The sequence below is a fragment of the Heliconius melpomene genome, chromosome 6 (assembly GCF_056956725.1).
Source record: "Heliconius melpomene rosina isolate 202511_hmr_F chromosome 6, ASM5695672v1, whole genome shotgun sequence".
NCBI lineage: Eukaryota > Metazoa > Arthropoda > Insecta > Lepidoptera > Nymphalidae > Heliconius > Heliconius melpomene.
In genome coordinates this window covers 545,311-562,171 of record NC_140394.1, presented here as the reverse complement: position 1 = coordinate 562,171, position 16,861 = coordinate 545,311, and the positions used below count along the sequence as shown (strand labels likewise).

The 16,861-nt window shown below is 33.5% G+C and overlaps 1 protein-coding gene across 1 annotated transcript in view; it reads right to left on the bottom strand.

Annotated features, from left to right (window-relative positions):
- LOC146537995 (opioid-binding protein/cell adhesion molecule homolog) overlaps positions 1-16,861 on the bottom strand; it is a 53,888-nt gene that overhangs the window by 15,219 nt on the left and 21,808 nt on the right. Inside the window, exons 2-4 of the mRNA XM_085186992.1 lie at positions 5,225-5,322; positions 3,189-3,393; positions 373-531 (exon numbers count right to left, since the gene is read on the bottom strand). Of these exons, the coding sequence (XP_085043118.1) occupies positions 373-531; positions 3,189-3,393; positions 5,225-5,322 (462 nt within the window). The remainder of the gene's footprint in view (positions 1-372; positions 532-3,188; positions 3,394-5,224; positions 5,323-16,861) is intronic.

The following is a 16,861-nucleotide window of genomic DNA, read 5'->3' as shown; positions in this document are numbered from 1 at the left end:
ATTAATGTCATGTTGCTAAAACGTAGTTAAATTTAATTAGCTTGTGTTAAAAGTCACTATCGCTGTCAGTATGTTGCTACCTGACTGTTGTGTGATACAACTTCATGTAACAATAAAAATTAAAAATAAGTTATTAAGAAAATAATGTCTTTGTATATTTGCTTTTTTCATCATCAAGCATTTCCGTAATTTTTAGATGCTGGAAATACTTAAAATGCATTACTTAGTTTTCATTTTTTGACCATTATTGCAACTTTTATATTTTGATTTTTCCAAAAATTTTTCATCTCTAAATCTTTTATTTTTTATACACACACTTTCAAAATGAAAAAATATAGTGGTTAATTTATATATTATGGAAAAAAGACTTACCCAAAGTCTGATTGTCCATTTTGAAATGCCTCGAGTCCTCTCGTCTCCAAGTCACAGCAGGAGGAGGCACGCCGGAAGCAACGCAGCGGAGTGTGGCGTTGTCACCTTCCTTGATTAGCACTTCACCGCTGCTTGCCCCGTCGTCGATGTCTGGTGGTACTGTTGCAAGAAATATACTTAATGTATTTAGAAAGGTAAAAAAAAATTAACTGTACGTCGTGGCCGTAAGCAGCGGAGTAGGTAGAAGGATCATAATGCTAAGACAATCTCTGCTTTCCGATCAATTTTCGAGATATTATGTATTATGAGGTGGAAATCAACGGCGCGCTTTAACTTGAGCTTTGCTTTGTCTAGAGCGGGGAAATAAAAATAATTGAACTCACAACTGTCACGTTTACAGGCAGATACTTCGCCGCTGCGCAACGACGGCCTCAATAAATATTTTTTTTATAAAAATTAAAACGAAAAGAATTTAGTGATTTGTAGTTTCCTATGATTATCAAATAGATAACACTAGTAAAACGCAAGGCTTCGCCCGCTTAAATTGATAGTTATATTATAATCAATTTGAAGAAAATCTTTACATCAATTGTAACTTATACATTAATCTGCTGTATAAGCCATTAATTTTGTTAAGTTTCATCTCAATCCATTCTGTTGTTTTTGCGTGAAAGTAGAACAAACATCCACCCTCTTAAAGAATTACATACGAGTATATAATATTAGTATTAAGTAGAATGTGCGACGATATAAAAATCATTATATACAGATATAAACGAAGCATCTATTATAAAAGTTTAACAAAATTATACGACCTATCGTTTATAACGTGGTTCTGTGAAGAATCTTCTTCAATAATACACTTTGTGAGATATGGCCAGTAATTTGGGTCATTTTTTACGCGCCGCCATTTATTTGGCAGTTTCGGAGCTCCTCTCTCGACACCTCAATGCCTACTTACGACTTTTGAGTGATATAGAAGTTGAATTTTACAAAAGAATTTATATTCTGTTATTTCTGTTTTACTTTTTTTTTACAAAACAGTTGGGTTGAAGTGAGAGCCTATATAATAATGATATTGAAATGAAGCTTTTCAATTAAGACTAAACTTTTACCGTAAATTTTATTTCGAAGATTTTAAGACGTATAATATGGAATGTCTGTCTCTAAATAACGAAAAAGCTCAACAAATATTTAGACAAAACGCTGCACTGGTCCGAACACTAAACATCCAAAGGCTCTAAAATGATTAGAAAGTAACAATTTATGATTTGGAATGTCTTGACACTATGTGATTTTCTCCGACGACCTCGCAAAAAATAAGGATATAAAAAAAATAATCGAGAAATAATAACTCTCTGTCATTTGTTTGTCAAATAAAGTTCCATAAAAAAACAATCGTTTATACATGAACAGTCAGAGTCGAGAAGCGTAAAAGAGATTTGCCCCTAGGTACATAAAATAAATACAGCATTCGCAGTTTCGAAGTTCTCCAAAGTTTATTTAAGATGGTTCTCTTTCCGGAACTACTCGTGCTCGCTTCCTGAATGTTTATCATTGACATCATAACTTTTGTTTGGAACTTAGAAATACGTTTCGCTCTTTACCGATATCGAGTTTTAGAGTGTTTGATCTTTGCAAGGTAAGTGCAGCGTGCTTAGAAGTTTAGCAATGTTTTTAAATTATAGGTTTTTATATACGTTTTCTTAGCTTCACACGTCACATAGCGGAGTATGCACATGAAACGTGGAAACCAGTATTAAGCCATCCCGTTCCCGTTAATACACTTCAATTCCCCACTTGTTTTGTTTTTTTAAAAAAAATTTATTACATTATAAAACTCTTCCGTTACTGACTGACTGACAACACACAGACGAAACTACTGGACTGGACTAGAGAGAATGTCTTCAAATTACTACAGGAAAAACGAGATTTTTCAATTTACATCTGATTCTGTGAACTTTATCACACAAAAAAGCTTCTTTAAAAATAAAATAGAACTGACAAAATATTTACTTATATGATTTACAAAAAAAAAATAGCTGATTTGCAATACATTCATAAATAAATACAATAAATATTACAATATTGCAGCGAAATATAAAAAATCCTCTCACAAGCGCGCTTAAAATAAAACTATGTAAACTGCACACATTTCACGAAACAATTTCAAATATAACATTATCTTTAGCACGACTAGGAGTCGTAATAAACATTCTCAACAAGCACTTGGTGGAACTGCATTCTGCAGCAGTTACTGTATAAGAGTATAAAAGTTTTGTAAATGAATGCAAAAAAATGGCAAAAATAAATTCAAACAATGCAGTAACACTATGCAGTGTTTTTATAGTGTTGGGTTTTTAAACTGAAATCGTATATAACAGTCCTTTACTGAGACTAATGGTATTTTATTTCTCCTGTCTCTACTAAAAATACTTCCAGATATATCACTTCTTTCGCTTGTTCTAATATCTGTATATCCTTTCTTATTTTTTTTTAAATATCACCTTTTATTTAGAAAACACAAGCTATAGTCGAGTCATAGTCGAGACCATTATAGCGCAATAGCATAGCGTGTGATCGTAAGCGCGGCGTTCGTGAGTTCGATTCTCACTTAGGGAAATAAATTACTTAATATTTTCATTTCCTTCCACTGGTCTAAACAAAACTAAACTGGTCTAGATGAAACGCAGCTTTGAGAGCAAACATCGCCTGATAGTGGAGATCGGAGTGTCTCAACACTAGATTCCCTTTACCTTTACCTGTTTACTATATGCAGGATAACAGCATGAAGCTAAAATAACACAGATACTCACCAACGACTTGCAACAAATGCGTTTGACTCATCATAGGCTCGGTGTTGACCTGGCACATGTACCTGCCCCCGTCTGCCGCGCTCACATCCCGCAGGCCGAGCGTCCACGCCCCGTCACCATGTTGGACGCTGATGCGGTGGTTCTTGGTTATCACGTGACCTGCTATCGTCAGGATTGTCTGGGTGTCCACTCGGAGCCACGCCACCTGTGCGGTTAGTGTTAGTCATTTTAATTATTTTTAGTATTAGGTAATCTAGTTTTTAGTCTAGTATAACTTAGTCTTAATCCTAGGTTCTCATGGTTATTCCAATAATAACATTTGTCATTGTAATAAAAATGTATCAAATATGAACATAGTGCTGTGCTGCGGCACTTCAATTCCTTCTGAAAAGTATTAATTATTATCATTTCCTCGCTCTGGTAATAACACAAGATGCGGTGTTTATTTCCGCGACTCAACACGAAATGTCTCAATAACATGGTGGTGAGTGGGAAACGGAGTATTTTAACATTAGGTACCTCTGCCTACCTCTACCTAGAATTTAGAGATAAGTTTTAAAATGTAAAACAAAATTATTTGACTTTCCAAAAAAACAACACATTCTCTACAAAGAAATAACGTAAAACCGCCTTTTTCAATATTTTTTTCACTAATTTCATTATTTATTTCTAGCAGTTGATATAATAATTGTATCAACTCGCAAATGGATGCCAGGTGGCATTTTATTCGAGAGTCGCGACTACGGACTACTTCAAATTACTTGAAACGTCGAGCTCGGAAATGTAAATAACGTAACGTAAATGTTATACACATTACACACATTTTCCTTTAAAAAATCACGACTAGGAGGAGGATAGTGAAAATTAAACTGAAAAGTTTTTTTGGTTGAATGCAGTTATCTCAAGAACTACTGGCAAAACTACTGGTAAGAAATAAATGTTGTTGAATAGCGGCACCCACTGCCACGTCGAGAAAGATAGAAAATCCTTGGGAAAGGCGAGTTTTCACCATTTATTGCAATTATAAAAGCGTCACACTGTATTCCACGTTTGTATACTAGTGACACACTCTGCTCTCCGATTTCCACCTAGTTTTTGCGACATTCTAAGTTAACTATCTGACCCCGACTCTACGCCAGAGTTTGTTACTGAGAAAGAACAGAGCGGAGAAATTTAAAAAAAAAAACATTTACTCGAATATGAATCAAACCGTCACGCTTACAGGCGGATGCTCGCTGTCACGAAAGCCTTAATCAATAAAAATTATAAAAATATGTGAAAATTACGTTAACAAATTTAAAGTAGAAACGACGCATCATCTACTCAAAAAGAAGTGATGCGACAATCAATCAAAATATCATCACAGCATAAAATGAAGCAGAAGCTGAAATAAAAGTTCCGGAGGTCAATTTTCCCAACAGTCCACCCAATTGTTTGGTGGGTCTTGATAAATGATGTAGAGTTTTGTCGAGTCGAATTTAATTTTTCACCGATCATGTTTTATTCAAGGTTGTATTATAAATGGTTCGGACATAAGGCTCGCTTTATTACGGGAAATATCCGGAAAAACTCGGAAATATACAGTTTAGGTGGCTCTCTTAATCTTTATTTAATGGCAATGCTTTTTGCTGTTTAGACTTCTAAAATGTGTAGACAAAATATTACTTCTTTTTGTTAGGTATATGGAGTTTGTTATACGAAATAATTTTGATCACAGACATGATTTTTAAAGATAAACAAAAGTTTTGCTAAATATATTTGAATTTGTAACTAGTATTAGAGCGTTAAGTTAATGCGTTTTTTGAACCCAATGATAGATCTTACTTTTCCCAATATTCTGCCTGTAGAAGGTCATTGTCAATAATATTGCTATGATTAACTTCAATAAACTTTTAACATTGTTGGGAAAATGAACATAATTAAGATTTAATCATTGCCTCGAAAGGGGATTGAGCCCACTATTATTATGTATACAATGAGTTTCAAATATAATAAGACAAGATAATATAGTAAATGATAAGTAAAATTAATTTTACCTTAAACCCTTGTAAATTATCGACTCTACATGTTAAGGCCGCGTCCCTTCCCACTGCTACTGTGACGTTCGATCCGGGACCCACGAAACGTGGTAAATCTGAAACAAAGAAAATATTATTTATTGAACTCTTGAATTTTGATTTGTACTTACATTTGAATTTATAGTATCTCTTAAAATGTATATTATATAAAATATTGAAATATTCGTTTAATCGTCGTGGTCATCGCAGTGCAATGAAATGGTATAGCATACGACATTTGTGGGTTCCAACCCCAACCAGAGGAATCAAGTATTTTCATTTACTCACTCCAATGAAAGAAAAAGTGCGGCGTTCAATTTTACCACTCATGGCGCAATTCATCAATCCGGGAGGAAAGCGGAGATCGAAGTGTCTTAACATTAGGCTTACTCCCCTACTACATGCGACATCGCGTACAATCATAATATAAAGTTAAACACAATTAAAATAGTGCACGTACATAGAAAGGTAGGTAGAAGGAACCTAATAGTAAACATTCCATTTTCTTGACAGAGCTCAACGGACCGGTAACAATAGTTTTGTTTTGTTACCAAATGAGGAAATTAATATATTATATTTCCCTGAGTGGACATCGAACACACGACCGCTGTATTTAAAGTCAGACGTGCGGCTGCACCACGCTGGCCTTTATTACATAGATATAAATTACTCAAAACAATATTTTCGTACATTATTTCACCAAAACGAGAAAAAAATGTACTCTACATATTCATATTAGGAAAAGTAAGTAAAATATGTATTTTTCTTTGCCTATCCCGAATTTAACATAATAATTTAGAAATATAACATAAATAAAGTACTTTAGGAGTACCTGCGAATAAAATATCGTCAAAGTTTCAACAAAACGTGGGCATCTCTCTCTAGCTTTGGTTAAAAATATTCAGATATAATTCATGTCAAAAATTTTCTAAACTTCATAATTTATTGTTCGCTATAACGAATGTAAAGGCTTTTTGCAGCTGGACTGTGTGAATATTTATCATGAGTTTCTATATTTTTTATGTATTTTGTATGCGAATAATAGAGATTATTTTGTGGATTTGATTATATAATAGTTCTTCTGCTTATAATTCAATGAGTAATGTCAGTTAAATTTATTGAGCTGCTTTGTTTTATTATTTTACCTTAATTAATGATTGAAAATGTTAATCTGCTTTATGCGGCTTAGTACTCTCATTTTTTTCCAGTTATCACCACTATATACACTTAAGAGTATGGCTACAGCCGTCAAGGAGCAGATGCACAGGTAGCGTTTAACTATAAGCGTGGCGATTGTGAGTTCGATTTCCACTTTGGGAATTCATTTTTCATTCATTATTTTGATTTCCTCGCTACAATAAAAAAAAACCCCCAGTCCTCTTTTCAATACACCACTAAAAGTGAAAAATCATTGAAAATAATACTTTAATATATTAAACGAATACTTTATATATTAATCCAAACTATTATATAAATCTTATAATCTCTAGTCCACGACTAGTCCTCTCAAAACAGATCATACGAACTCTGACATGTAATCCCGTGGGAGCTTATTTAGTAAAATGTACTCAGTCTTGAAATATTTACCTGACCCGTACCTTACCTAAGCAAATTGGGCGTTTCACCCTTACAATGATATGCCATTTTTCACACAAAAAACTCCCCTGAGGGACCCTACTATATTTTCTAGTAACATAGTCGTGAAGAGCTTGAATCGTCAATCGCTCCCCAGACAACTGAGGCAGAAGAATATGTAAGCGAAAACTATTGGTAATCTCGCTCTTAAGTGTTCGGGTTAAGGTTCATGGAATTAGCAGAAGTTGATCCCTTTAGTACTGCTTGATATGATAATCTTCCTCTTGAATGTAATTGGGATTTGTATTAGCTTTTAGTATTTATTATATTACAGACGTTAGGCAAAGAATGACGGTGAATCAGTATGCCCTTAACTTATTTTACAGGCTCTACGTCTAAAGTTGCGTAATTCAACGCCGCATTTTGTCATAACAGACTAAGAATATGGAAAAAATTACACAAAACAAAAATTACAGCATTTTGTACTATATTTCGTCTAATTTTTTAGTACCAACCCTAGTAAAGTATGGAGGGTAATGTATTTACATAATGTACGCGCGAGGTACGACTGCCATTTATAACGAGAGATTTCTTCAAACTAAAATACACGTATAATACAGTGGCGAGGATTTATTCTCTTTATGTGAAACGTTTAGGACTTTATGGTACTGCTTTAAATATACTGTTTTAAATATTTTTGAGTTTTCACGCTGTATCTTGCATATGGCGGGTTAGGCCTAGGGTGCCTAGGGTAAAGATACTCCGTTCTCTACTTTCTATGGTAAAATGGTAGAACTCAACGCCACGCGCTTAGTTTCGTGAAGAAAATCCTAACAAAAAAATAAGATTGCAAAAGTATACAGACGTAAAAAGAAAGTTGTTTTGACTGAAAAAAAGTTACAGTTCAACCTCAGAAACTAAAACTTAGTAAATTTCATAACATTTTGACGTACATTTAACTGACACAAGCGCACTGGGTAGATAAAGGCATGTTTAAAAAAACAAAAAAAAACGAGTTTAAAAAATTTGTAATAACGATTTAGTAGAATGAATTTTCAATTTGAAAATACATTAAAGTAAGTAATTAGTTGCGAAATGCTATACGCAAATAAACACAGTCATTGGTTACGTTTGCGGTCACTGTTATACTTCATGGACATCGATATTTTGTATTCAACTATACATATAATTAATTTCATGCTTAGACGCCCTCATTGCACCGTAGCATAGCAAATAAGAGCGACAGATATGATATGATTCAACTCCTTTCTTTAATGCTTAAGGAGATAATCAGTTTAAATTCCATGTTTTTTTAGCTTTTCGCATATCTTCCATATAGGGAGGTAGACAGGGCAAACCTGGTGCGAAACACCTCATCCTTCACTTTTTGCCCAATTTCACAAAATTGAGTGTCCAGTAGCGAAACTCAATGTCGAATTTTATCTTACCAGTAGGGGGAAATGAAAGTAATTTAATTTTAATTACTTCCCCGGGAATCGAAGCCATAACCAACGCTTTTACACCGTGATACTCTTCCACTGGTCCGCGCTGGCGTATAAAATGTATAGTGCATTTAAATACACTGACATATTGCCCTCTAGAGCAATCTAAATCAAATGATTACACAATTATAGTTATTGATGGATCAATTTGGTGTAATTGGCGAATTAACTATCTATTTAATTTTAGACGAATTTCCATTGTCGTTCTGTTTACTCGATGATATCGATTTTAGAGGACGTAATGATGTCGATTCAAATTTGATTGCTCTTTCATAAATTTAGTTAACTTAATTGCTTAGTATTCTTGGATCTTGTTTGGTTTTTTTTGACACTGTGACTGGTAATAACAGAAATCGTGGCTTTGAGTTTTACCGTTCAACATAATTATGCATATTGTACAATGTCCCGAAAATTGCGGGGAATATGAGGAATGTAAGCTCAGTTTAATTTTTTCGAGTGGGAATCGAACCCACTACCAATTTACTATTTTAATACTACTCATCTACTAATTCATTTTAATATTCAAAGGAAAGTCACTTAAGTGGCTGTATGTTTAACTTTTCCAATTACTTTTTCCTCACATATTAAATAAATAGTATTTACTGTCGTCACGTTTTCTTCGATTTCTTTCCCAGCGAAGGTATTATTTTGTTGAGCGATGGAACATAACTCATTCTGAATGCCCGAGACAACTCTGGCCACAAGTACGGTGGGCCTATTGCCTTCCTCGATAAATAAACTATCAAACAGAGAGTAATATTTCAGTTCAAACCAGCCGTTCTTTAGATTAATGTATTCAACCAAAAAAACGTTTAAGCGTTATAAAATTAGCATAGATAGTATATGTTATACAAGCTTAGAAGCCTTGTGTAATTATACAATTATAATTATAACAATATCCCTTACGAAATTATAAAAATTAAAACACATTACGTAACATATAATACATAAATTCATTATAAAATACATATTTGTGTGTGACCCAGACACTAATTACATGATCGGACACGTGCCTTTGCATCGTTCAGTGAAAAACGTTGATTTCAATAGTTTAATTGATTCAATTTATATGGCAGAAACATTTAGTTCAATTATTAAATAATTTATCTAAAATATTTTATGGTTACATTGCGGTATTTCGCTAAAGCATCAAAAACCACTATGTTTTGGTTGCAAATTGTATTGTTATATATACGAGTATGTTTTAAAAGCTCTGTTAATAATCTCAATCAGCAGAAGGTCACGCTTACAGTTGCACGCCTGTGCTCCTGTGCTCCTGTGCTTCTGTGCCACGAGGGACCTCGTTTAGCATTGCGTCTTAAATTCGGACGCAAGAAGAGAACACTGTATATTTACGTGAAGTTGACAATTATAATAGATAAGTCTGATATGGAGTAATTAATCATTTAGATAATCAAATTTCTTAGTAAAACCGAGATAATAATAACAAAGTTAATGATAACCATCGTAATAATGAGAGAATCAAGCTTAGGTCTAACGTATGTATGTACGAGCACATAGAAAGCGACGATAAACAGATGCACATATTTTAAGTCCACCTTTGATATTGTAATACGCGAGTACTGGCGCACAGAGTGTTAGCGAGATGGGAAACTCACTAACTATTGAGTTACAAAGCTGTATTTTTCTCATTTTTTCTGCGTTTTTCCACTGTTTTCTATGCAAATGGCATGTGTAGGGTGGAAAGTACAAAAAAATATATGTTCATCAACGTGTTGTAGCTACTTGTTCTGAATTGATTAGTGGTATTTTTTTTTGACACACATACGATGAGGCTTTCGTAGCAGAGTATGACGGTTTAAGGTTCCAATCTCATTCGGGGAAATTAATTGTTTTCATCCTGCTCTGGTAAATAATTTGAAGGCTGAATTTTTTGGTGCACTGCGTGTTGATTGGCGGAACTCAACGCCAAGCTTTTTGGGTTAGTGCCAAAGCGAAGAAATGAACATATTAAGAAATAATAATACATTCCCTCGAGTGCGGATCCAACCCACAACCGTCGCTTTACAGTCACACCCTAGTGCCTCTGCGCCATTTGGTTCATTTCAATGCTACTTTGGTACGAGTTTGTAACGAGGAAAGTCGTATGGCCTATACTATACCACGTTAATAGTTTCAATGTAACTTTTCATTTGAACATGCTTGCGAAGCAGCGGTGAAATCAAGTTACAAACCATGACCTGATGTGAAATCTAATACCGTAGGTTGTCTCAGCAGCGCTATTAAGTGACAATGATTTAAATACAATAATTACACTAAGATGTCAGCTAAGGTGTAGTACGTGCACATATACTCGATCAATACTTTATAATGTAAATTGGTGTATTGTGGCCGTCTGTGCACTGGAGTACATGAGACTGTGGCGCAACGGTCGTGGATTCAATTTCTACTCGCAAGAGGAAATTATTATTTATTTTATATTTTCATTTCTTCACTCTGACGCCAAGGCAAGCTATACCAAAGCGCGGTGTTGAGTACCGCCACTCATCACGTCAAACCTGCAAAATTCAGCGTGTAATATAGCGTGTAATAACACTAAATTTCCTCTGGCTACCCTACTATAAGCGGGATACAACGTGAATGCAAAAAAAAAGTTATCCCTCTTTATCCTTAACCTTTTTGCTAATAATATCATTACCATAGTAAAGTTAAGAAATAAAAGCTATTTATAGCTTTAATAAATGATCGCACTCGAGGGGCCCTCGACCCAAATTAATTATAAACTGTTTTATGTACAAACAAAATTTATAGTAAATTATGAGTCATTAAGTTTAAGTTTATCAACTAACTAGATTTAAATTAAGATTTATTTATATGGTGTGGTAAATTCTGTAAGTGTATGTTAATGTTCCTTTACCGACATTATTACCAATAGTGACCGATCACTTTGATTTCCACTTCCAGATTAGCAGATTTCGGGATATAGGTATCCACGCATTTTTATAGGATAGGTACATACTTGTATATTATGGGATTAATTATATGTCAAGTTAAATTCGAACCTACGCATAACACAATCTAGATCCTTTTATCAAAAAACAAAAATCATATAAAAAAAACTCTAAAAAAGCTAAAATACAAAATTCAATTAGCAAAATAGTAACAGTTGTTAAAAAAATATACCCAAAATGCATACAGCGTTTTTCGTTAAAATCTTTTTTATAGCGACGGAAACAAAATGTTACGCATTTATAGCCTGCGTCCGATTAATTAGACTACCGCAGTCGTCCAGGCTTTGACGTCGCGCGAAGCTTAGCTCGACCGGTTTGCCAAATTTAACCAATTATATGTACCTACATAGTATACAGGGTATAGTGTACGTATTACATACTTTTACAATATTTTGTCATATTGATTGATAGAAATATTTTATCATATTTGGTGTTCTGTATACCAATATAAGAAATATAACTCTTATAGCATCCCTGTTTTGTCTGTTTGTCTGTACGTCTATCGATGTACTTTTCCTTAAGAAAGTGTGTAGGTATAGCTGAAATTAATGACTAATCGAGTCATTTAAATTTCATAATCATTCACTAAAAGTAATATAAATTCCGGTTAAGTGCGAGTCGGACTCGCTCGTATTACCAAGTGCCGTTCCAATTTCAGGATTGTAGATCAATAAAAATTGACAAATTTAAATTTGCGGGAATATCCTTTTGTACGGAGTGGAGAGGAAGTACCCTATAGGTTTTGATAACGCGGCGAACTTCATACAAAAAGAAATTATAAAAAAAATCTATGTATCAATGTATACTATAGTCTAATTTCCTATAGTCTAGTCTGGTCTTTTCGTTGTATTTTCAGTTCAGTTAGATTATCTCGCATTGTACCACAACGGTCTCAGTGGCCATTAAAATGTATATCTTATAATACCCGTATTTTATTTAAGAAAGAATTTCAATAAGCACTTGAAAACATTCAAGTGCGAGAAAATTTAACTCTCCATTTATAATTGATTGCTTTCTTAAATGTAAATTGAATAATATATTTCGATACTGAGCGATTGAAGCCTTTCGTGTCAAATTGAAATTGAGTTATTCCAACTTTCATCTATTTGGTTTCATTTTTAGGGTTCTGTACTTAAAAAGAAGTAAACATAAATCTTATAGGTTCAGTTTGAAATTAAATTTACGTGCTTCGATTCTAATCTGCTGCTGCTGATCTGGTGTAGTGGTGAGCCATTGTCTTTGGGCCCATACACTACAAGTGGCGATGAGGATAAAGGTATGAAAGCTTAGTAATAGTAAGAAACAGAAAAAAAATGCAATGAGGGTAGGAGTCAGTTACACTATTTTTAGAGAAACATTACAATAATAACTAAAATTACTATTATTATTTTAATCATAAAATGTAACCTATAAGTATTAATGTGAGTTAATTAATTAGTATAGATTTGGATTTATTATAACTTAGAATATATCCATACCTATACTATAAATTCAAAAGTAACTCTATCTGTCTGTCTTTTACGCAATCAGGGTCAAACCGCTAATTCTATTGTGATAAAATACACATATAGAGATACTTGAGGGTCTCGGGATGAACATAGGATACTTTTTTTTCTCATATTTGTAATATTTTCGATATATATCAATATATTAAAATACTTATTAATTTGACATGCAATTTATTCCGCCATGTTTATAACAACCGCCGTTGCTAAGCAACGATTAGCAAAGTTTGTTGTTTTAAGAAAACGTCATCACAAATGAGTTTGCTTAATGCATACATGGCACCCGCCGATATAGATTTGTATACATTAACAAAAATTAGATGATTTCTATAATTTGATATTCATCCTTATGAAAATAAATATAAAAGTCACTTTTAACATTTCATCTAGATGGAAATTATAGTTTACTGTATAACATTCTAATAAATAATTAAGGAGATGTCACTGATTCCAAATGACCTAGCCTACGAGTGGTATAGTATGACCGACGCGAACGGGCAGATAACTTTGATGGTTTTGTTAATTTTTATATATTTTCGAATTACTCTTAATTTTTATGTAATTATTTGCTGCTTATAATTAATTTATCTCAGTTCGATTATCTATACCGATGTTATACACATAAAATATAGTATTTTTAATCATTTGGGATTTTATTTAATATTGTTCGCAAAAATTAATAATTATTTAATATAGAACAATGTTTAGTTCGCGCGCACGGCAAATTTTAGGTACTTTTTCTAATATTAAGAATTTCCTTTAGTTACTCTTACTTCTTTTGTTTGTTCATTTCGGTTACTCAGATATTTTTTCTAATAATAAATCTCCACTTATTATTATTTTTTAACTTATTTTAATTATTTAGGCTTATATTTTCGCGGGCGTAGCCGCGTCCGGGCCCGCTAGTCTACTATAAAATTTACAATGTAATGAAATTCAGTTCAATCGTCAAATTTATAGAATTGGCGGGTAAGATGTAAAATAATTTTATACAAATATATACATATTATGTTTATTTCCTTTATCGCATCATTATGTGTTGCTTTAATATGAATTATCATATTTCTATTACGCGCAGTAGGAAGACGTCTGACTGTGAAGGCGATGGTTGTGGGCTCGATTTCGGCTCGGAGGGTGATTGTATTTAATATATTTTCTATGATGATAGATTATATTAAACAAAGTGCGGCGTTGATCTAAATTAAAATATTTTATTATACTATAATAGTTATTTGTCAAAGGCTTGTGCAAAGGCCCCTAGGTCACGACTGTTCCTAATTGTTTACGTGAGCATAGAAAAGTCAAATGTTTTATTCGCAACCGAATTAAATGAATGGTTATAAAGCAAGCCGGTCAAGTGGTCATGCATTCAAACGTGATTTCACAGCTTGTTAGCCTCGAACATTGAAACGTACCTGAAGCATTTTCATTTCTAATTTTAAATTAAAGCTCGAGCTTTTATAGAAATTTTGTTGAGCTTTTTGCTTTAGTTTAAAAACTTAGTTATTAGGAAAGTCATTTCGAAAATCGCATTTCGTTTTGGTTTCAGGGTTATTCTTGTTTCATTATTTATTCATATGCGTATATTATTATGACCATTTAAAAAAACATTCATACTTAATTTTGCATATAGCAAGGTAGGCAGAGGGAACCTAGTGTTAAGATACTCTCTAAGTGGCATTCGAACAGAATACATTATTTATACTCGGGTACAATCCAACTGTGCCCCAAACAAGCTAAGTAAGTAAGCAACTTCACGGTTTTTCCCGCATAGCAGAGATAGCTTGATATTAAGACACTCCGTTTCTAGTTTTAGAATTAATTATCGAGACATTGCGTGTAGGCTCGCAATGTAAGGAAGGCAGAACTTAGCGCCGTGCTTCGTCTACCAGCAGTGAGCAGTAAACATTAAATAATTTAATGCGATTTTTTTACCTATATCAAAATTATTCTAAAAACATTTAATATTACAGTAAAATTCAATTAGGGAGTTCAAATGAAAATACGAAGAGAGGGATTTTAAGAGGACCCTTTATAGGTAATATTGTTTGTTATATCCTTACCCCTGTCCTTTGAAAGGTAAACTACATTTTTTATATGTAAGGATCACAATAAAAAGTTAGCTTTTTATGTCATCGTGGCAAACGTCAATAGTTATGGCACTGGGTGGAACATAAGGGTATTTGAACCTTTCTTATAAATACAATTACATAGAGACCAGTCAAAGCGTAAATACACAAGTGTGTAACTATAAACGCGACAGGTTATGGGTTCGATTTCCACTCGACAAAATTGAATATGTAATATTTTGCTTTCTTCGCTCTGGTGACAAGCAATGTTTCCAGAATTCTCCGTTTCACAGATAATTAATGGGAATGGAGTGTGTTAACCCTTGGTTCCCGGGTTTGCTTTGCCAATCCTGCTATGAGCATAAATAGTATATATCAAAAACATTAAAACGTCATAATTTAGAATCCACACTCCTTTGGAAACGGCGTTCAAGCTTTCATTCATAATGGTTGAAATTTAGCATGTTGGTAGGTTAGTGAAGAGAGCACTAAAAAGGATTTTTTAAATTAATACGGTTATGGACAAAAACAGAATGATCCATTTTACGTCTCTAAACCAAACAAACAAGCGGGCTAGCGGCTATTACTTACATATATAATGTACCTATCTACTATTTTCATTTCCTTACTCTGGTGTCGAGACAAAGCGCGGCGTTGAGTTCTGCCACTCAACACGCAATACCTCCAGAATTCGATGAGGAACGTCGTGTCTTAATACCTATCCCACTGCTTATCTACTGCATGCGGGATAGAGCGTGAAGTTGAAAAAAAAATCAATCATTCTTCTGTTCCATAAAATATGAACAATACAATTGAAATATAATCAAATCAGTATACTGTAGCTATCACTGGCAATACCAAATTATTCTATTTGAATTGTAATACAATTTTTCACATATTGAATTGGAGCCTAACATCGCTAGCTAGTTAGCTTTTCAAATGCTGTTAGAGAATGTAACGTAACGTTGATGAACGTGACCAAACGTTTGTTTGGCTTTTTTGTTCTCTTTATCTATTCCTTTTTTACGCTTTTTGGAGCGTACATATATAGTTTGGTAAGTTTTATGAACCAATAGGCAGGCTGTTAGTTTTAGTAATTGTCTAAATACATTATTTGTGTCGATAGCAGTTTTGATACCATCGCAGGTATAGTATTTAAAATTTTACATAGTATACCTAGGATTTTTTTTATTAATATTTTAAAAAATCAGCTTCACATCTTTTTATCATTTATTAGAGTAGGCAAGTGCCACCTAGTGATAGGACACTGAAACACAGCGTATTGAGTAACGGAACTCAATATAGCCCTTGGCTTTTCTGTATTCCTTACTAATATTATAAAGCTAAAGAGTTTGTTAGATTAAATGCAATACATACATACACTAAGCTATGAAACTACGGGTTCAAATTAAAAATATACGGTAAGACGCACGCACAGCCGAAACCGCTGATGGTAGAAACGTGAAATTTGGATTCACTAAGAAGGGATTTTAATTTATTTCTTTTAAAATCATCCATTTGCAAATCCCATCCCTATTAGTGGGATTTGGACGTAAAACCATCTGTGTTTTCTGTTACAATATAATTATGCCACAAGTAGGTACGGGAAGTTAGCTAGCTGCTTCTCCGCATAACAAAATAGACAAAGAATATGTGGTAGTTGTGGAATTTAACTTTACGATTTACCTTACCTTTAATGGGGATCGAATCACCACCGTCACTTTTACAACCACACACCGTCCCGTCCCACTGCACCACGAGGGATATCCATAATAAAGTCTTTATATCTCCGGAATGTAAGATCCACGATTGAATATAAATATTTGATGCCTTACAAGAAAATATCCGGAGTTTAAATAGCGGTATTACAAAGTCTACGTTATTAGTTCCAAGAATAGCATTATCTCAACGATATTGCAACCCATCTTAAATCGCGCCTTTGAAGATTAGAGCTTAGATAAAAATGTTAAATAGCTTTTAAATATTTATTATC